Here is a 22838-nt window from a genome sequence, read left to right on the forward strand (position 1 = left end):
TATCAATGTGAATCCAATGCATTCCATATGCAATCAAACCCATTCTCATTGCTACCAATTCATTCCCAAGCCCTTCATTCCATATGCAATCAAACCCATTCTCATTGCTACCAATTCATTCCCAAGCCCTTCATTGATAATCTTGTCATTTCCATGGCTTCAACAAAGAGTTTCCAAGCTAAATGACCGTGCCAAGGTTTCCACTTCTCATGGAAGATGTTGCCATATATATAGGCAGTGATGTGTGTGAACACACTTAGGACCGCCGGGGCACTTTTTCCCTCTTTAGGAGGTTTTTTCCCTCGGCTTGTATATAAGCCCATCATTCTAGAGCTAACTTATCTTTTGTACATTGACACAATCTAATACTTTGTGTTGTGTGCATTCTTGCTCCTTCTTCTCCAAGCTTTGTGTGCTTTCCTGCAACCCTAATTCCAACAATTGGTATCAGAGCAGGCATCGGCTCCCAGGGCTACGCCGCCAGCACCCTCCGACTCACGTTCTCCGATTGAGGTGAGCTTTCACGAGCGCTTGCAGGTCCCAATACTCTACAATCGCATCTGAGGTCGTTTCGGGCTCCGTTTTTGCATTTCAAGTTCTGCACAGGTGTTTTCGTCATTTTTTGCAGAAATTTCGACAGTGCACTGCGTAAAGAGCTAGAATTGAAGATTATGCAAGAAGATGATGACATGAATGTTTTTCTTGCTGAGATTAAAGATCTCAAAGAACAGTTGATTTCTGCAGGTGAGATTATTCCTGATCATTCTCTTGTGCAGACTGTTCTTGATGCTTTACCTGAGACATATCAGACTTTTGCTTCCACGTGGAGACTTCTTAATGAGGACAGACCTGATGCTGTCAAGTATGATACTTTAGTCAACAAACTCTTGCAAGAAGCGCAGTCCACGAAAAACAGGGCCAGGCAGCGTGCAGTTGATCAAGCATTTATTGCTGCCCAGTAGAGCAGAGAAGAAGTGGTAAGGCAGCGTGCAGTTGATCAAGCATTTATTGCTGCCCAGCAGAGCAGAGAAGAAGTGGTAAGGCAGCCCCTTCCACTGTTTCTTCTTCTATTAGTAGGTCTGCAACTTCTTCTCCTTCCACCACAGGTAGCAACAATAAGTCTAAGAAGGCTCTTGATAAAGGCAAGAAAAAGACCAGGTGCAACTATTGTAAGGCAAATGATCATGTCATTAAGAATTGCCCTAAGCTAAAGGCTAAAGAGGCAAAGAAGAAAGAGTCAAATGCAGCCACAATAGCGGATGCTTCTACAAATGCAGATTCTGCAAATGTTGTGCAGGATACAGAATGGGCGTTTAGCGTGTATTGCCAGTATGACCCATCTGTACATGATGCATGTTTGGCAGTTTCTGTTGACTCTAATGTATGGTATTTTGACAGTGGTGCTACAAAGCACATTACCTCGCATCGTGATATGTTCACTTGTCTTGAGGCTGTCTCTAATGGGAATACTGTCACATGTGCCAATAATGCTTCTTACACAGTGAAGGGCGTTGGTAAAATTATGCTTACTGCTGCAAATGGCAGCGCTTTCACACTTTCAGATGCTTTGTATGTGCCAGGGATAAAGAAGAATCTAATGTCTGTCTCTGCGCTTGCTAGACTTGGATTTGTAGTCAAATTTGTGGATGACAGATGTACTATTCATGATTTGACTTCTAGTGATACAATTATTGCATCTAGCACCTTGTTTCGTGGGCTGTATAGGCTCAATTCTTATGACAAGTGTGTGGAAGATTCAGTAAATACAGTTTCTGATGAAAAGGCAGTTTCAGATGCAAAACTATGGCATGCTCGTTTTGGTCATCTGAACTTTGCTAGTTTGCTGCGTTTGTAAAAATTTGATATGGTTGCTTCATTGCGTCCTCTTGAGGCACCATTGAAACATGTTTGTGAAGGCTGTATTTTGGGCAAAATGCAGCGTTCTGCGTTTCCAAAGGATGGTTCTGTGCGGGCCACTCGCAAATTGCAGCTTGTACATAGTGATGTATGTGGGCCTATGCAAACTCCGTCATTTGGTAAACACTTGTACTTCATGACTTTCATTGATGATTACTCAAGGCATGCATGGGTATATCCACTGAAGGCAAAGTCCGAAGTGTTTTTGTGCTTCAAACAGTTTATGCTTATGGTTGAAAATGTATCCAATTGTACTGTGGGCACCCTCCGTTCTGATCGAGGGGAGGAGTACATGTCTAAAGAGTTTGATGCATTTCTGGCTAGTCATGGGATAAAACACCAATGTACAGTGCCGTATACCCCTCAGCAAAATGGTGTTGCTGAGAGGAAGAACAGGTCACTTATGGAGATGGCACGATGTATGGTCAAGAGCCAAGCTTTACCACATGCGTTTTGGCTTGAGGCTGTCATGTGTGCTGCATATGTACTCAACAGGTGTCCCACTAAGGCCTTGCAGTCTATTACTCCATACAAAGCTTGGCATGGCAGGAAGCCTTCTATTGGTCACTTGCGTGTCTTTGGTTGCTTGGCCTATGCTTTAGTGCCTGTGCAACAACGCAAAAAATTGGATGATAAGGCTGTCAAATGCATTTTTGTTGGTTATAGTGCTGAGAGCAAGGGTTACAGATTGTATCATCCGCAGTCAAAGCGTATCTTGATTAGTCGAGATGTTGTTTTTGTGGAAGAGGCTGTGCAGCCTTTGTTATCATGTACCAAAGAGACAGGTGTGAGCTCACGGGATGTATTTGATACGTTATTGCCTCTATTTACAGGTGTGTGGGAATTCAAATGTAAGTCCTAATGAGGTAAATATTCAGCCTATGCAGATTTCAAACGACATCATAGATCAACCTATTTCTGATGCAGATTTACAGGGTATAATTCATGAGGATAGGGCTGAAAATGAGTAGGCTAGAGGTATGCCTAAATGGCTGGTGCAAACCTTGCGTGACTGTAAAATTGATGCACCTATGTCTAGTCGTACTCGTTCAGGTTTTCAGCATGCCTCTTATGCATCAGATTGTTATGCTTTGGCTGTGTCTAGTATATGTGAAGAGGAAGAACCTCTGTCATTTGATGAGGCACAAAATTCAGAAAATTGGTTGGCTGCAATGCAAAGTGAATATGATGCTATAATGAAGAATGGTACATGGTCTTTGTGTGATTTGCCTATTGGTAAAAAGACCATTGGATGTAAGTGGGTTTTTAAATTGAAACAAAAGCTAGATGGCAGTGTTGATCGCTATAAGGCTAGACTTGTTGCAAAGGGTTATGCTCAAGAAAAGGGCATTGATTTTGATGAGACCTTTGCTCCCACTTGTCGTATGACTACCATTCATAGCATTTGTGCATTGGCAGCTCATAATGGTTGGAATGTACATCAGTTGGACATAAAGACTGCGTTCTTGAGTGGAGATTTGCATGAGGAGGTGTATGTATCGCAGGCTCGTGGTTTTGTTCAAAGAGGGCAGGAAAACAAAGTGTGCAGGTTGAAAAAGGCTTTATATGGTTTAAAGCAAGCTCCACGAGCTTGGTATGAAAAAATACATGCATATTTGACTGCACATGGTTTTCAGAATAGTCCAACAGAAAGCACTTTGTATGTTAAACATGTGGATGATGTACATCTAATCATTGCTCTCTATGTCGATGACATGCTGCTCACAGGACTAAATGAGAGTCATATTCCTGATTTTAAGGCTGATTTGAATGCCTCTTTTGAGATGTCAGATTTGGGGCATTTGCATCATTATTTGGGGATACAATTTAAGCAGTGTGATGGAGGTATTGCTTTGTGTGTCAGACAAAGTATATTGAGACATTGTTGCGGAGATTTGGCCTTGAAGACTGCAAGCCTATTGCTACTCCAATGGAGACAGGTTTCAAGTTGAGTCTTCATGATGCTGGAGATCACTTTGATGTCACACTCTATCAAACAGCTGTTGGTTGTCTCATTTATGTATGCATTACGAGGCCGGACATTCAGTTTGCAGTCTCACAGGTGAGCAGGTTTATGCATAGCCCAGGGTCTCAGCATTGGAAGGCAGTTAAACGTATCTTTCGCTACTTGAGTGGCACCATACATCTTGGGTTGTTTGATCCCAAGGGGGGGATCATTGCCGCCAGATTTACATGCTTTTTCGGACTCAGATTGGGCTGGTTGCTATGACACAAGAGTGTCCACAAGTGGTTTTTGTTTCATGCTCGGTAGCTCATGCATATCTTGGTTGAGCAAGAAGCAACCTACTGTGGCCACTTCTAGTTGTGAAGCTGAGTACAAGGCAGCTTTCACAGCTACGGTTGAGTGTGTGTGGCTCAGACGGCTTATTGGCTGACTTGGGTGTTGGACAGGAGTCTGCCACCTCTATCTTCACGGACAGTCAGAGCGCATTAGCAATTGCGAGAAACCCAGTTTTTCATGCTCGCACAAAGCACATTGAGGTGCATTATCACTATGTCAGGGAGAGACTCTCAGCAGGAGAGATCAGCTTGACCTATATGCCAACATAGGACAACCTCGCCGATCTTTTCACAAAGGCGCTTCCTCGTGATGAGAAGTTCGAAGCTTTCCGCAAAGCTTTGGGCTTGCTCCCCTTTGTGGATTGATCTACTTCGGGCATGGCACTCCCCTATACATGAGTGCCAGGTCTCGTTCACACCATCACTCCCAGGGGGGATTTGTTGCCATATATATAGGCAGTGATGTGTGTGAACACACTTAGGACCGCCGGGGCACTTTTTCCCTCTTTAGGAGGTTTTTTTCCCCGACTTGTATATATGCCCATCATTCTAGGGCTAACTTATCTTTTGTACATTGACACAATCTAATACTTTGTGTTGTGTGCATTCTTGCTCCTTCTTCTCCAAGCTTTGTGTGCTTTCCTGCAACCCTAATTCCAATAGAAGATGCATGGAATGAGAGAAAATAGGATCAAAATGAAAAGACTGATTATATTCGTGATACATGGTAACTAAGCTTGACCAAGTTTAGTGCATTGATAAGATCTAAAGTATGCATGAATGATGAAAACTTGCAAGAAACCTTAGATTTTCATTAATGCAATCAAGAAAGCACATATGGCAACCATTCCAATGAAGATTTTTACAAAAAGGTTGAGATAAGACATGATCAAGGCTTCAATTCCCTAATTTAAAGGAAATGCCTCATGCATTTTTGGTAAGAAATGATATAAGGCAAGCATGAAATGTATCATTAACAAGTAATATTATATGAAGAGGTTTTTTAATGCAACCTTGGAAGAATTTTTTAATGACTAGCATGGGATTAATTGGTATTAATCATAAAATTCAACCTATCTTGGTCCAAGAGCAAGAAATTCATTAAATTTTGAAGAAGAGAGTCCATCATTTGTTGTATGAGGCATCAACAAAGAAGAAGTAACAGACACCTTTAGGCTTGATGTATGAGGCATTGAGGACAAAAAAGAGGTAATGGAGACCTTTAGGCTTGATGTATGAGAGGCATTAAGCATAAAAGTGGAATAATGAAGACCTTCAAGTTTGTTCCACGATGGCGACAACCGTCTCAGCAGCGCAAGTAGATTTTGTAATGAACACCATTTTCTTGCTTGCTTCATGAAGAGCATGTCACCTGCTTTTTCTACCTCTTACTTCATCATCATATGGCCGCAATGCTCGATAAAGAAACTCCAAACGCCATCCAAAAACCCCAATAAGTTCATAGAGAGTAGGTAGTAGGTTTCAATGCTTCCTTCATCAAAAAAAAAATGGGGCTTATTTTCACATCCACTTGGCCAAAACAAATCCACACCCATTTTATTCCCCATGTCTAAGGTGCCCACATGATGAGAATTTTCCAATTTTACTCAATTTTGGCTCAAATTTTAACCTAACTTGTTTGATGCTTAGTTTGTTTCCAAGATCCTCATGGCCATGAATGCCAACTAATTTAGGGTTTCTACAGGCCCTAGCAACTCAACTTGAAATGTTTCCATGCTTGAATAAAGATTTTTCAAGAAACTATGAGTAAATTTCAATAAAATCGAGAAACTTCGCATGACATGAAGAAAATACTCAATTTTTCTAAAATCAAAGCAAGGTTCTGATACCAATGAAAGGAAGGGAGGGAGAGGAGACTCATTACAGGGAGTCTATAGACATGTAGACATCATTTACATGGAGTTTAAGACTTGGGAGTAGGTGTCCATGGATCTTGCAAAGCAAGGCATGATTAGTATTGATCAAGAAGTGATTATGAGTTATTTTCAATTAGGGCTTATAGTTGTCTTATATACCTATGCCCCATGTTCACACTCATTTATGCCTTGGCCTCCACATTGGACCATGCCCATGGCCTCTTCATTGGCCATTGCCTTTTACAAACCCTTTATCCATGATCCCATTAGGCCAATTAATGGTTTAGTCTTAGCACTTTCTCAACTGTTGGAGGGGTGAAAAGGACCCACTAAAATAATTGCAAAGTATTAATCACCAAGCATAGAATAGGAATTGCACATGACACAAGATTGGGTCTAATTTGCTTCCCCCAAAAGAATGAGCCCACGATTTCCTCTTGGTTTATTTAAATATATTGCTTGAAATAACTTGTGGGGCTCAAAATAGTATCCTCTTACAAATATATCGACTTATTCAAAAATAGCTTGCTTTATTGGATGTGTCTACTTAAAAATAGTCGTGAACCTAAAATCATATAAATGTGTACATCTCTTGTAAAATCAAATATGCACAAGGGAGCTTTCACATGTCCCAATACATATATATACATTGACAATCAATATGGACAATTCCCAAAATAAAATAATGGCTCGCATTGTCATAAAATCAAATAATATTCACTAACACCGAAAACCAAGTGTCTCAAAATCTTCATGGGCCACCAGCAGCTCACCTCCATTATCCAATCCAAGGATCTGCACTTACATCAACTATGCCAATAAATTAATAAATTAATTGATTACAAGTATAAATAATTGATTAAAAATATAAATAACCATACCAAAATCATTGTATCAAGACGATGCAACTAATATTCCCATGCATGTACCAAATCACCCACGTACGCATAAAGTAAATTACGATTGCTCAAATTTAGAAAGGCATCCTAAACCCATCTAGAGGAATTCATAAATAATGAAAAATGTGGAAATATAAAATTCCATGAATCAAATCCTCAAATTAATTATTCTCCTTTTGGATTACTTTAGGTCTCCTTTAAGCTCCTTTAAGCCTTATTCATGGATTACTTTAGGTCTCCTTTAAGCTCCTTTAAGCCTTATTCATGTTATACTTTGCAATATTTTGTTTATTTTGTTGTTGCAACTTTACTTCAGTATAGAACACTGTGTTGAACTATCATTTTATCATACTTGCCATCTCATATTATTTAAGTAGGGATAAAGCAACTAAAGTTAAAGGAGGAATTGGAACAAGACTAAGGATGACATTAGAGAAGGAGAAAATTCACGAGTGGAAAGAGCGAGGGTTCATATCAAAATTGGAATAAAAGTAAGGATGACATTAGAATCGGAGGAAATTTAGGAGTGGAAAGAGTGAGGTTTCATATCAAAATTGGAACAAGAGTAAGGATGACATTAGAGTAGAAGGAAATTGGAACAAGATTAAGGATGGCATTAGAGCAGGATAAAATTTAGGAGTGGAAAGAGCAAGGTTTTATATCAAAATTGTGGATGGTGGATTAGTAAAGCACATATAAAAGTGAATCAATGTTGCAACAGTTTCACTACTCACACTAAGTGGAGTGCTTTTTGGTCACAAGGAACCATAATCTAAAGTGTGTTTCAGTTGTCTAGGGAGGTTGCATACGTGCCTTAATTATGAATAAGTAACATCTTGTACATGTTAAAGATTTGTGTATTTTGTACTAATAGGTTAAGAATTAAGTGCATCATGATAAACACATGAAAGGTTAGCCATCAACATCTAAAGTACAAAGAGCATAACAAAGAATTGCATGGGATTTCTTTATCAAACAAAGTGGCATCATGTTGTGATAACAATATACCGCCATGTCATTTTGATAAAACTATCAAGAGCTGGATTTCTTTTAGCATTTACAAGAGGATAAACATGGAGATTTAGTGGTTTGTAATTTATCCATTTATATTATTATCCTAACGCCTATAAATATCAATTTTAAATTCTATAGTTACATATATGCTTTGATAATCATAGTGTGAATTATTTCCAAAACTTTTAAGGAGATGCTACACATATATTTTTAAGGAGATGCTACACATAGTGTGAATTATTTCCAAAACTTTAAGGAGATGCTACACATATATTTTTAAGGAGATGCTACACATATATTTTTAACTCTTGTGCAATTAATTTGAAGGTCTAGATGAGTGAATGTGATAGAAGTCATGGCAAACACTATGCATATCCATGCTTACCACTACATGTCAACACTTATATAAATGAGCGAATGTGATAGCAATTGTGGGGGCAAACACTACTTATATCCATCCTTACCACATATTAGTGCAAAGCACTGTGTATATCCATCCTTACCACTGTGTAAACACTTATATAAACGAGCGAATGTGATAGAGATTGTGGAAAACACTACTATATTCATCCTTACCACTTATTGTTGCAAAAAGCTATATATAAGCAAGCAAAAAATGATATAAAAAAAAACATCTATGTGATTGATATCGATTAGTTAACAAATAATGTAGTACATAACTTTGAAAGAATGTCATAAGATTAGGGCCACAAGTTAGCACGCCATTTTCTTTGTATTTAAGTGAAATTTCATGTTAAAAAAGTAGACAATTCATTACAAATCACAACATATGGCCCCTTAATCATTGTCTTCTCTAGCAATAATTCATCATAAAAATCCTTGTCAAATGTGTTCTTCACATGGACACGAAAAACCCCTAAAAAAGAAGTAAATAAATAAATAATGACTTTTCAACAATCTCTCCAAATGTCTTTTTCTTTAATTATTAGTGAAAAGGCTCGAAAGAATAAGGAAGTTGTGACGAGATATTTGAGCATAGAAGAAGACAATCAAAAGGATGATCTCAAAGTTTTTGATGTGAACAAATTTGTTTTCAAAAAGCTTTGCATCATATTTACGAGCCTAGTCCTTGCATAACCACTTGAAATTATCAAGAGATAATTTCAAGTTCAACCCCTCCTAAAAGGCCAATTCTTTGTTGGTGGCTTTTAAGCACACGTTGTAGTCTAAACCCAAGTGCTTTATGCATGTCTAATAAGAGATGAAGAAGATGCCTTCACTTGTGTAATTAATGATAAAACCATTAATCATGGCTCCAAATTCAAGTGCTTGATGCATCAAAGTGTGGAACAAGATGTCGCCACACTTTAAGCAAGCTTTTGTTGAATGTTCCAAATTTATTATCCCTTTTGCTAATATTTGCCTTCACTTGACAAGGGCATGTAATCTAGTGCAAATTTCACATAATTTACCCCCTCATGCTTATGTATGAAAAGGAAATGCAATCTAAAATTATATAACTCCTTTAGCCCTCTTACGCATGGCAAGGTGGTCCAAGTCTTCTTGTTCACATCCCCTCTTGTGTTTTCTAAAGGATCATAAGGGGAAGGTTGTGTGCAATGGATAAGGAGGGGGTGGGGGTAGGAGATACTCCTCTCCTTGCACAAGCGTATCCTCACATCTAAAAGGAAAAAAGTGATGGGTGGTAGGGTAAGCAAATATCTTTAGAAGCATGGCGTGATATACCATAGACTTCGTAATGTGATGTTGATTGTGGCAAATGAACTTGAAGATGCAAGATATCATTTTCAAGAGTTATCTATGAATTACCAAACTCATCTTGACACTTTTGGACATCATGGGGATGTTTTTTTCCCCCTTTTCCAATGGTAGGTCCTTCAAAACTTACATAATTGCCGCCTCGAGGGCAAGATGATACATCACGGGGATGACAGATGGGTTTGAATGTGTTCTTATTGCTCTTAGGGCCAAGATCAAGGGGACTATGAGGAATCAAGGTTCACATGCTATTAAGCACTATTCTGAGTGACTGATGGGCATTTTTTTTGTCAATCACAGAGAGGAAGCAAGTTGGGGAGTAGAGAAGGTGCTCACATGGTCGGCAATATGCTTATGTGTGTGTATGGGTACGAGTTGTATCGTGTTCGCCTTTCTTGATGTCCTCCTCCACATGTGATGTCCTCCCCCACGTGTGTATAGAGAGAGACACACAACGGGGCATGTAGTGTAATCCCATGCCCGGGCTTGAGCTATTATGCTTGTTTTTAAAATTTGGATCCCCTCATGGGCTTTTTCACTGATTGGCACCATTGTGTGTGAGGGCGAGGGAGAGAGATTCTTACTACCAGAGCAAAGACGCGGCAACCCTCTTCTACGACCCGCATCCCTTTTTCTATCACCACCAAGATCCAACAATAAAGGTGCACTCTCTCTCTTTCTCTCTCATCGCCCAAATTAGTGGAACCCAAAATAATTTCATCCTCGTTTTTATCTTCAATCTTGTCCCTTTGCTTTTCCTGCATTCGCCGCAAACACATTTTTTGCTTGTTGGGTTTGATTTGTGGGATCTCTCAAGACAAGACCCACTTCTGCTCTAACCGCTCACAGGCTTCCGTTTGCCTGCTGCGAACTCCATTTCTGTCAAACAATTCTGTTGATCTATCTTAAAAGATGGCGTTTTTCTTGCCCCAAATCCATCCTAGTGGTGCAACAAAACGCAATTATTGTTCCACAGCCACTGTACAGACACATGGGTCTGTACGGCTTACAGGGAACCCACAGCTGCAGTCATACACGGCATGATGCAGAGCTTGGATGCCATGTAGTTAATTCAGTATTTGCTGAAGCCAGTTGATGCGCCGCTGGATTTGTTACCCCTGTTTGTACTTCCCTCACATGTACATCACCTTTCATAAGGGTCATACATGTACATCATCTTTCATATGGTCATACATGTACATCATCTTTCACATGGCCATGTTCTTTCTAAATCGGGACAGCGGCAGTTGCTTGTTGCAATCACAGGGTGAATAAGGCAGTTGCTTGTTGCAAACACAGGGTGAATAAGGCAGTTGCTTGTTGCAAACACAGGGTGAATAAAGCAGCAAAGATTCATTGTTTTTTCAAGCCAACACAGGTTTTTGTGTAAAGGAGTTGGGCCTTTTCTCGTGTAAGCCATGAAAGTTGGCACCGAGGGGTGGTGCGACAACGGGCTGATTTGTTGGCTTTGGCATAAGGACTCCAGGTGCTTTTGCAAGGTTTTATGACCAGGTGCCGGCACATTTGAGGACATTCGTTTGGCTAAGAGCCCAGGGACCAACTCAAAAAAGTCATAATTTACTTTGATGATCATCAGAAAACGCTTGTTTCTAGATGTTTGGAAGTGATGCTGTTTTAGTGTATTAGGCAGCTACATAAGGCATATCACAGTGTGTGCAGCTGGAGATTAGTATTGAAGCATGGCCTCCTCCTCAACAGTCCATGCACCACAGAGATCCAAAGTAGAACAAATAGTTGTGGAATTTTTTGCAAAAATTTTGCACATTATTTTAGAATCAAGAATACCTGCTCTTCGTGGAGAAGGTGATTGTTTAAGGTCTTCTACTTCCTCATCGTCCTCTGGACCAAAAACCAGAGATCGATGGTTCAACCTTGCTCTTGGTGACTGTACAGCCGCTTTGGAGAACTTCGAGCCATGGCGCAGGAGCTTCTCTGACCCCATGGTTGTAGATATAGTACTTGATCAGCTTAAATCTGCTGAAAGGAACCCATCCTTGCCAGGAGTTGCACCATTAAATCATCAACATTGGGCAAAGGGAGGCTCATCATCGAAGGGAACTGCTGAAATTACTTCGTATAATGCAGGTGAGGGAATTGTCCTAGAGAGGTGGACGGTGCAGTTTGAGCAACGCAAGAAAGGCAGTTCGTTCAGTTGTAGTCCGACGGGTTCCAAGGGCGCATCTGGTGCAAATGCAGGAGCTGGACTGGATGTGAAAAGGGTAGGCAGCATAGGAGCAGGTGAAGCACAAGAAGTGACAATAGATAGCAAGGAAGCATGGTCAGGATCGGGGTCAGGATCGAGGTCGCAGAAGACCAGGATTGAAATAGGTGAAGGTGCAGCAAGGGGAGGAGGAAGTATATTCCCCACACATGTAACAGAAGTGCCTGCAGTGTACAAAAGGACGGTGGTAATGCTTCGCTCTCTGTATAGCAAATGCAGGCTTTTGCCGGCATACCGTCTGTTTAGGTTATCAAACTCACCATTGAACTGCTGCAACTTCTCTCTCAGCTATAGAGTGTTATCATCAGCTGCTCTTTTCTCTGAGCATGAGAAAAGGGATATGTCAGTGTACAGTTTCACTCCAGTAGAGACTGCATATGGGAGAATGTGCTTGTCTGTGGCATATCGTCGTACCACGGCTGTGATTGCTTTGGAAGTTGTTACTTCTATACTTCCTCGCATTATACCAGATTATGTAGGCAGCCCAACTACTGATCCCTTGAAAAGATTCACAGGAGAGCCTCACTCTTTGCCCTCAAGTGGTATGACCATCAACCGAGGTATACACATGGTCTCTGTCCCCTCATCACTACAGAATTCACCTCCGGGCCTAGGTCTTGGGAGACGGCATAGTTGGAGTGGAAGAATAAACCAAATGCAACCAGCACTTCAGCCACCATCTTCACCCTGTTACCGCATAAGTAGGTCACCCTCCCCTTCTAATCCGTTTCACCCCTCGCCCCCTTACATGCCTTCACCTTATTCTCCCTTTTCTCAGAAACGCCCATCATCAGATTTATCTCTTTCACCTCTTAGTTCTCCCGTCTCTTCTGCAGATCGTCTTTTGGGCGTCCACCCAACAATCTTTACCAAACACGGATCACAGCCAATCAGTATCGACAACCGTTGCTCTCCACCTTTCTCACCTTCTCCTTCACCTTCACCCCCTACATTGTATCCAGGAAGTGATCCAGTAAGTATACCAAAGCCTTCTCATTCACGGGGGTCAAAATTTATCACAGGGGATGTTCATCAACGCAGCCGAAATTTGCTTCCTCCTCTTTCACCAAGTGCCAGGAAAACTGGAGCTTTTCTCAGAAGCTCCTCAGACAGTCCCAGATATTCAGCACAGTTGCTATCTCATGTACATCAATCAAGTTCATTCGAGTCACCTCTGCAGTTGAACGTGCTGCATGATGATCATGCTCAACAGGTTTTTAAACGTTCCCTTTTTGCTTCTCATTGCCACATTCATGAGAGAGAGAGAGAGAGAGAGAGAGAGAGAGAGAGTTGTATTAGTGTCTTCAAATGACCCAATGGGTCTGTGAGACTAAAAGTCGTACGGTAAATCCATAAATATTGAGTCCTGAAAAGGACTAGCTACTCATTGATCTCATCATCATAGTGATCATGTGGATACATGTGAGTACAACATGAGAGTTCAAAATACAATGTGGGGCTCTTATGAGTGAGTACAAGATACAACTTAATCTCAGACTGATGTGGGATAGTAGTGGGGGTGGAAAGGGGGGACATTCTCTATCCGTCCAGAGTAGGTGAGTCCATGCGGGTCACCATGTCCACTGGTTGTGGAGAGGCATCCTTGTGTTGCTGAAGAATCTCCGGGATTTGAAGCTGCTGCATAAAAGACTGCTGTGGGCCAGAAGACTGGGCGTCAAGTGTGCTGTAGCTGGTGGGCTCTGTCCAGGGTGACTGGGCAGTTGTGACTGCCTGTGTATCGGCTCGGTATGCCATCTGGTTCTCCTGGGGGGTCTGTTGGGCTCCAATGCCTCTCGGGGTCATCATTTGGTGCTGCCCCCCTACGTACCTGGAAGGAGCTCGTGATGGACAGCTGTGAAGTGTCTTTGTCCAGCCTTACTGGTTTTGTGTGTGTGCGCACGTGCGTGTGCACTGGTGTGTACACGGGCATGTGGTGAATGCACGTGCGTGTGCTGTGTGCTGTGTGTGTGTGTGTGAGAGAGAGAGAGAGAGAGAGAGAGAGAGAGAGAGAGAACTCAAATAAAACTGCTATTATCATATGGCCATTGAAATTGAATTCCACCAAAAAAGGGGGAACATGAAAAGGTAGTGAGATGCAAAAGGAGGGAAAGTAAAAAGTTGAACATAAAAAATGAAAAAAAAATGAAATTCGGTTTTCAATCTTCCATGTGCTGACCACAAGGTACATCTGACATGAAAGAATAGTTTATGACATGAAATTTGACATTTCTCTATTTTTTAAAGATATGGACTCTATTATTTTATTGTCTTAAGAGATTTGGGCAAAGATATGACAAAAAGATCCATGTTACATGGATCTAGAATCCCAGCTCTCATTGGTCAGGCCAATATTTTTTTATTCACTCTTAAGGGGAAAAATGGAGAGTCCATAGTCCGGAGCTGGGCTCTGTTCTTTGAAGGAGAGTGTCTCTGTATCTTCTGAGCTCCATTAGGTAAAGTCCGAGGCAACGCTGATGAGGAAAGTCAATGACCTAGACTAGACAGTGGGCCGAAAATTTCCCATGGACCTTATATAGTACACTGGGCATCACCAAATGTAATGCTCCTTTGTCTCAACCTATTTAGAGCAAAGTCTACAAATCTTGTCCTCCCTGTCAATGCCTTTTGCTTGTCACGTACGTTCCGCACTTGGGTGCCGTGGATATGATTTTACAAGAAAAGTGCAAGACCCTATGGTCGGTGAAACCGATCCCGTCAAGTGGGAAAGACTCCGTTGGACACCCACACGCTTAATAGCACAACTTTAAAACCAGAAATTTGAAATGGACAATTTAATACAACTTGAAATTGAAATGAAATGAAATGGAAAGATGGCTACCAGCACTGGGGCCGGAACGGGCCGACCCCCCCTCAATATATGATATATTTATTGGGAGTATTTATTAAATACAATGCTCTAAAAGAAATTGAATGTTTATGAAACGTTGCTCTTGCGCTCGCTGAAGCTCCCGTCGCCCCTGCCAGTGGTTCTGCATCGCGCTTGTCGCCCCCTCCTTTCTGCTCGCCCTCCCGCTTGCCCATCGTTCCTTCCCCCCCTCCGCCTCCATTGCCCGCCGCGGGGTTTTCTTTAGCCCCCCTCGCCTGCTTCCGCTGTTGCGCCCCCCCCCCCCCTTGTTTTTTTTTCAGCTCCGCCTCGCTTCCTCTCCTCGCGCATTCCCCTTGTCTTCGTGCCCCCACTCTGCTGCGCCTCATCCTCCCCCATCCGCTCGCTTCCTCCATTTCCCAGTTGCGCGCAACTCCCGCCGTCCCCTTTGTTGGGGTTTTTTTTTTCGCTTTTTATCATTCGCCTTCTCCTTCTTGCTTCCGCCCCCCCTCCTTCTTTTTTCTTTTTTATCATTCGCCTTCTCCTTCTTGCTTCCGCCCCTCCCTTGGGGTTTTGTTTCGTTTTTTCGCTCCGTATCCCGCCTCTCTGTGTGCAGTTCGTTTCCAGCAGGTTTCCGCCTTCGCCTCGCCTTCGCCGCAGCTTCAGACTCTGATGGAGGCTCCTCCCGCCCCGCCTCAGAGGGACTCATCCGCAGCCCCCTCGCCCGCCCCCGAGGTCACCCCCATCAGGCTTTCTCTTTCGCCGGAAGAGGAAGCGAGCCTCACCGCAGAGGTGGAACGCCTCCAGGCTCATTCCACCATCTGCCGTATAGTCGGCACTCGCCCCAGCAGAGGGGAGATCAGGGATCTTCTTCAGGCCCGCCTTCTTGCAGATGTGGGCAAGATCCTGGATGTACAGCTTCTGGGCCGGGGACATTATCAGATCGAGTTCGAGGCCGCCTAGAGCGTTGCCAAGGTCCTTGCCATGAGTCCCCTTGACATCAGGGGTGCTCGGGCTTTCTTCAGACCTTGGCAGCATGGATTTGACCCAGCAGCGGCGGAGCAGGGAGAGCGCCTCTTCCATGTTACAGTTTGTTTCCCTGGTCTCCGCCGGGAGTATCTTCCGCTCCTCTCCAGGCTCGGAGCATTGGTGGGCTCGGTACTAGAGACGGGCCCCTCAGCTGCTTCAGTGGTGGCCAGAGCAGCGGGGCTACCTTCGGTCAGAGTGTTGGTGTCTGACATCTCCTCCCTTCCTAAGGTCATTCAGCTACCTAGGATAGGGGGGGGGTGGATAGATCAGAGAGTGGAGTTCTCGGGGCTCCCGAACCAGTGCTTCATTTGCAGGCAGGTCGGTCATCTGGCCAAGGCCTGCCCTCGCAGGAGACCTCGACCCGCACCACAGCAGCAGGCTACTGATGGCCCGCCCACAGATTCGGCTCGGCAGGCTGCCTCCGGGACACCTGCTCAGGCCCCAGAGACCTCGGAGTGGCAGCCTGGACAGGGGCGCCGCCGAGGGAGACAGCCACAGCAGCACGCCCAGAGACCGCTGCAGCAGCAGCCACAGTCTCAGCCTCACTGGGTTCCCGTGAGGAACAGCTTCGCTCCCCTTCAGGAGGAGACCCCTGCAGCGACTGAGGACCAGGAGATGCCAGCTCCCCCTTCTTCACCCCCCCCTCCCCCGTCCCCTTCCTCCGCCTCGCTTCCACCATCGCCTCCTCCCGCCTCCGCTCCGGCTTCGGCAGCGGCTCCCTCTCCACCTCCCTCGCCTCCCCCTCCTCCCCCTCCGCCCGCTCACCTTCCCGGGAGGCCCTGGCAGTTCCCTGGCGCTCACCTGCAGTCCGGAGAGCGCTGAGCACTGACCTCGCTCGAGCATCACAGAGGAGACCTATGCCGATTAGGGCCTCACGGATTTCATCTATCCGCAGTCGGCTGAGTCGTCTTGGCATTAGACAGCGCTCGGAGGCTTTTGATTATACTTTCACACGGCTTTTTGGAGCAGAGGGCCCCCATGAGCCAGCACCCATTCGCGTTCATGTAGTGATACCTCCGGCCCGCGGGGAGGAGGCACTAGACTCAGCGGTGGCCTTCTCGTTCCCTCTTTGTGGACCTTGTGACCGGGAGTGGACTCTAGAGCTCGCTCTCAGCACTTTGAAGACTCAGGCAGTTGAGTTTTCGCACCACATGAGCGATCTGGAGGTGACAGATGTGATAGGCCGACTTTGGGAGTTGGCTCATTTTTTCTTGGATCCCGGGAGTGTGGATACCTCAGGGATTCGTCATTTGGTCGTGCGCATAGTGGCAGACTTGGCACGCGACCCTGGATATGTTAGTATACACGAGGTTGCTCTGTCAGAGCAGGAGGCAGTTGCCATGGGCCACAGCCACTGGCGCCTGATCCGGGATTCTTGCAGTACACCGGGTGGGCAGATTCGCAGCCGTTCAGATGGGGACTACTCTCCATCCAAGCCGCTTGCGAAGGCCCGCCGTACGGCTGAGACAGCATCCACCTCAGCAGGGCATCCATGAGGATCATCTCATGGAATGCACAGGGCCTTGGCGGAGCACACTTTATACGCTATCGAGGCTGCTTGAGGCAGGAGCTTCAGAGATGCCTGGTTGGTGGCAGCATTGATATTTTGATGATGCAGGAGCACCACTTGGGTGAGAGCAGGATCCGGAGATATGGTTCGGTGATGCCTGGTAGATGGGACACTTTTTGGTCTGCAGGGTTTGGTCCTTTGGGTGGACAGGGAGGAGTATGCATGGTTATTGCAGATGTATGGCGGCAGGCCATTGTGGATCGAGGGATCATTGTGCCTGGTAGAGCACAGTATGTCATTCTGAGGATGCATGATGAGCTATTGGGTGTGCTCAACATCTATGCGCCCAATCATGCTAGTGCCAGAGCAGAGTTCTGGACTCAGGTTACAGATGCATTGCCAGAGGCCGCACATTGGTGTGTTGGGGGAGACTTCAACATGCTTGAGGACCCGGCAGATAGGGTGGGAGGCAGTCATGTTACAGTGCACGGCACGGAGCTTGCAGCTTGGGACCGGTTTTGCATGTCACTGAGGATCACTGATGCATGGCAGCATGGGGCTTTCTCCCGGTCTCAGGACAGTCTTAGTTTCTCTTGGTCGGATCGCCGACAGGGAGGGACTAATCTATCACGGATTGATCGCTTTTATGTGGGCGACTGGTTAGGGGAGCGAGGGGGCTCCGTCGGCATTCTCGCTGGCACCTCATTTTCAGATCATGCACCACTTATATTGGCATTGGAGGAGGGGACCCGGGAGCCTAGCTTGCAGTTGAGGATCCCAGAGAGGGTACTTACAGATCCCAGTCTCGCTGAGGACATTGAGAGGATCTGGCATGATAGTCAGTGCTCTGACCAGGATGTAGCGGGCCAGTGTGCCCAGGGACTCATTGATCTTAGCTCTTTTCTACACGCTGCAGCTTTGACACGACTGGGAGAGATTCGCGAGCGGGAGCAACGGTTGAGACGCAGCCTTGCTTCGCTACAGCGCCTTCAGGTGGTGATAGAGTGACTGGAGAGTTTTTTGAGATCACTAGACCCCGTCATGCGCGAGCAGGAGTCCGCCAGCTGGGTAGACCGGATGGATCGGTAGCTACTGAGCTCGGGGAGATCAGAGCCATTGCTACTGCATTTTATAGTGACCTGCTTTCAGCGGAGCCAGCCACTGAGGATCGAGATGTTTGCAGACAGACTGTGTGGGCCCATGTGCAGAGGAGGGTCACAGACCATATGCGTACAGTTTTAGGTGCGCCTCTGTCAGAGATTGAGCTTGCCGAGGCCTTGAGGGTCCTGCCGCGACATAGTTGCCCAGGGGAGGACGGATTGACGCCGGCCTTTTTTATGCGCTATTGGGACCTTTTGGGGCCAGGCCTCCGCAAGGGCTTTCAGCATGTTTTGGACACTGGGGTGATGCCGCAGAGCTTTTCAGAGGGCTTGATCTATCTTATCCCCAAGGGGGAGGGAGTATCAGATGACATTCGGCATTGGAGGCCTATTACGATCCTCAACACTGTCTACAAGGTCTTGGCAAAGGCCTTGAGTTTGAGGATCCAGCCCTTCTTGGGGGAGTTGATTCATGCTACTCAGACAGGATTTGTCAAGGAGCGCAGTATCCTTGACAACATCTTTACTTTCTGGGAGGCGACGGCCCGAGCTAGATTTCTTGGCGAGGACTTGGTCGTGATGCTTCTCGATTTTGAGAAGGCATACGATAGAGTTGATTGGGGGTTCTTAGAGGGCACTATGCTTCGCCTGGGCTTTGAGCCAGGTTGGATCAGAGGGGTGGCAGCTCTGTATTCCACAGCTCGCAGCCAGGTGCTGATTGCAGGAGGACGGGGGCCGAGTTTTGAGCTGACCAGATCAGTCCGTCAGGGGTGTCCTCTCGCCCCTTTCCTTTTTCTCTTCTTTGCGGAGGCTATGAGTATGTATTTGACGGCAGAAGAGGTTGGTTTGAGAGGACTGCAGCTCCCAGTCCGGGGGGAGGACCTGCTTGATGCTGAGTTTGCAGACGACACGGGCTTATTTTTGCATGGCCATGAGGCCAATCTTATTCGGGCTGAGCAGTCGCTCCAGGTTTTTAGTGCAGCTTCGGGAGCACTGATCAATTGGCGCAAGACAGTGGCCTTTTGGATCAGTAGTGCTCCCACTCCGGCATGGAGCCCGGACCCCGGTTTTAGATGGATTCCTCCAGGCACAGCAGTGCGGTATTTGGGATGCCAGATTGGCCTTGATTTGTCACCTGAGCAGCAGATTGCTCCGCTTCTTCTGAGCATTCGGAAGAAGCTATTGTATTGGAGTACAGCTCGACTATCCTTGGCTGGGAGGGTGGTGGTGGCAAATCAGGTGCTATTAGCGACCATGTGGTACATTACGTCTTGCTGGATTTTCTCGAGCTCTTGCATCAGCCAGGTACAGAGGCTGATCAGGAACTTTCTGTGGTCCGGGAGGGACGGTCAGCCAGCTCGGGCAAAGGTTGCATGGGCAGTTATTACACTTCCGCTGGCTCAGGGCGGTTTGGGCATTATAGATCCAGTCGATCAGAGTAGAGCCTTATTGGGGAAGCTTATTGTTCGGGGGTTGCTTCCAGGCGCTGAGCCTTGGAAAGAGCTTCTCTTGCAGCGACTACAGGCTCGGGCGCCCCCAGCAGGGGGTACTTGGGCACCAGAGATTCGCTGGATCTTCATAGAGATGAGGAGGACAGGCCTCAGTAGAGGATGGGAGGACAGATTTGCTTTGAGCATCCTGAGAGCTTGGGAGCTGCTGAGACCGGGGCTCTCTCAGCGGCCTCCTTCTTGTGTTGAGGAGCGGGCCCGACAGCCGCTCATCTGGAGCCCAGCGGTTCGCACGGAGCAGGGTCATATGCTGGGTTCTCGGCCTCGTCTAGCCTGGGGACCTTTAGCGGCAGGCCCAGCTCGATGTTTTGGAGACTGGCAGGCTTTCTGCAGTCTACCAGAGGAGATCCAGGTGGAGAGGCTGAGTCACTTCAGAGGGGGTTTGATTATGAGGGATGATATACAGGAGGCACTCACAGAGGAGTGGTTCACGCCTCTCGAGCCAGTGGCCCCACGGTGGATGGGAGCCTTTACACAGTTGGAGATCCTGATTGCTGTCAGAGCTAGCACTGAGGATGGCAGATGCTTCTACTATGAGATTCAGGATGAGGGCAGACTCCAGAGAGTGGAGGTGGAGTCGCCTTTGGTTGCAGAGTGCACCTTTCAGAGGATTCGGGTAGTGGCCGCCGCTTCTCGGAAGTGGCATATTGACCCCGACCCTGCTGATGTGCTCCCGGATTGGCGCATATGGGCATATGCAGCGCGCCCCTTGGCCCGGCTACAGTGGGACCCCGGGGAGTACGAGTGGCATGATCCTTATGCATCCCTTGAGGCCACAGAGATCACCTTTTTCCAGTATACTGTTCGGCTGGGGCAGCATATTTTGACGGCGAGGAGGACGGTTTCTCCAGCGGCAGCAGCGGGGCATTGGCAGCTACAGGGACTCTCACAGGAGTTCCTTGAGGATTTCTGGGCTCGGCTCTGGGCTAGTCGGCAGGCCCGCAGGATCTCGGCTTTTCAGTGGCTGGTCGCCCACAAGGGCTCAGCAGTTGACACTTGGCTTGTTTACAGCGGTCTTCCGGTGGCCTGCGTCCGATGCGGCCACCCTATGGAGACACAGAGACATTGCCTTTGGGACTGCCCTCAGGCACAACAGATTTGGCTGCGGATGCTGCGTATTCTGGCCCCCCTCTCTCCAGAGGGTATGTTTACGTGGGGTGCCGCTGCTTGGTCGACTTCGTCAGGGCCTGCTATGGGCTATGAGATGGAGCAGGGCAGTCAGGCCATCAGATTTATTAGGGGCCAGCCTCGCCTGGTTCCAGCACCGGATTTCTCGTTCGCCAGCTGGACACAGGAGAGGGATTTACGATGGGAGCTCCTCAGCAGCCTCACCATCTGGTTCACCTGGAGGGCCCTGTGCTTTACGGCCTTTGAGGGGAGATTGGAGCCACCAGCAGAGACTGTACGGGGGATTTGGCAGGAGTTGATTCACACCCTGCGAGGACAGTACGACCGCATCCCGGATGAGGCGATCCTACGGCGCCAGGCCTTTCACACCACTTGGCGCTGTGGCCCTTTCTACACCTTACACACGGGATCCCCCCGCTGGCACTACAGGCCACCTGTTTGGCTTTCCCCCCCCCCCTATTGTATGATTTAGCCGCTCAGTTCTTTGTACAGATGCTTGTATTCTGCAGCACCTAGGGAGAGTCTCCCAGGCTGCCATGATGTATTCGCTGCTCTATCTCTCTTAGGAGCAGGAGAGATCTTTTGTAGCCCTACGGGCGTTTTTATATAACTAATGAAAGGATCTTTTCTCGGAAAAAAAAATAAATACAATGCTCCATGGGTTCCAAGACCCAGATGATGTCCATGTACATATGAAAACAGTACCAAACAAGTAGGCTCGAAGTCGAATTTCGATGTAGAAGCTCGAAGCAGAACGACCACTAGTGTGGTCCAATCTCTACGGTCCTGTGCTTTCACTGGACTCCGCGGAGAGCGCCTCACTGGTGTTCCGAGACCACGCACAAACAGGCGCTCTCGTACTAACGCCTGGCTCTCCCGATCTCAGCACCTTTGGACCGAGGTTCGCCAATATAGCTTGGACAACCCGGCACCGAACGGGTGTGGCCGTAGAGGGAGTCGGGAATCCCTTATCAGATTTAAACACCAAAATACTTTACTTAAATCTGAAATTCACTTACTTGTGGATGGCTGATAGAAAACCAATACTCGTGGTGTTTGTGTAGAAGATGAAGCCACCCAGGGGATGTGAAGTCTTCTTGTAGTCGCCGGTGGAGAAGATGAGCAACCTCTTTCAAAGTAGAAAACAGAGAGGTAGCCTTGGAAGATATAACACCTTGATGAAGACACAATCACCTCCAAGACAAGTACCACTGCAAGAGACCACAGCCGCCTGCTGTGAAAGGAGGAGCACCCACTTGCAAGGGAGAGCTTACCCGATTGCAGTGTGGAAAGAAGGTGGTGTGGAGGAGCAGCCGGTTATGAAGAGAGTGTACACACACAGCTGCCTGCAAGAGAAAAAGGGCAGCCAACTAAGAAGATAGTGGGCAGCCTTGCAGGTAAAACAGGCGCAGCCTGTAGTGGGTGGGCAGCCTGCATTTAACACCAGCGCAGAGGAGAGGACAACGCAGCTTGCTGGTATTCAGTCCCCTGTGGGAGCAGCCGCATCAGTTCAGAGTCGCCTGGAAGGGAGTACGCCTGGCTGCTGTACACAGGCGCAGCCCATCTGTAGGAGGGTAGAAGCAGCCGCCTGTAGGAAGTAGAAACAGCCGCCGGTAGGAGGTGAAAGCAACCACCTGCAATCAGCGCTAGCCGCCTGTAGAAGAGGAGGCGCAGCCAGCAGCAGAGGGAACAGAAGCAGTCGCCTTCATGAAAACATGCGCTAGAGAGGTAAAGTCGCCGGTTATCTCA

General features: G+C 46.5%; 1 protein-coding gene across 2 annotated transcripts in view; it reads left to right on the forward strand.

The window, feature by feature from the left end:
* The first annotated feature begins 10141 nt into the window (after positions 1 to 10141).
* The window catches only part of LOC147630565 (autophagy-related protein 13a-like), a 58956-nt gene continuing 46259 nt past the window's right edge, over positions 10142 to 22838 (forward strand). The window contains exon 1 of one of the 2 annotated variants that reach the window (XM_086810478.1): positions 10142 to 13203. In XM_086810478.1, coding sequence (XP_086666604.1) covers positions 11449 to 13203 — 1755 coding nt within the window. In that variant the 5' untranslated portion in view covers positions 10142 to 11448. The remainder of the gene's footprint in view (positions 13204 to 22838) is intronic. The other variant, XM_086810477.1, reaches the window with a different exon arrangement.

This window comes from Cibotium barometz, chromosome 16, assembly GCF_041138505.1.
Source record: "Cibotium barometz isolate CiBa-2024 chromosome 16, ASM4113850v1, whole genome shotgun sequence".
In the NCBI taxonomy this organism is placed as follows: Eukaryota; Viridiplantae; Streptophyta; class Polypodiopsida; order Cyatheales; family Cibotiaceae; genus Cibotium; species Cibotium barometz.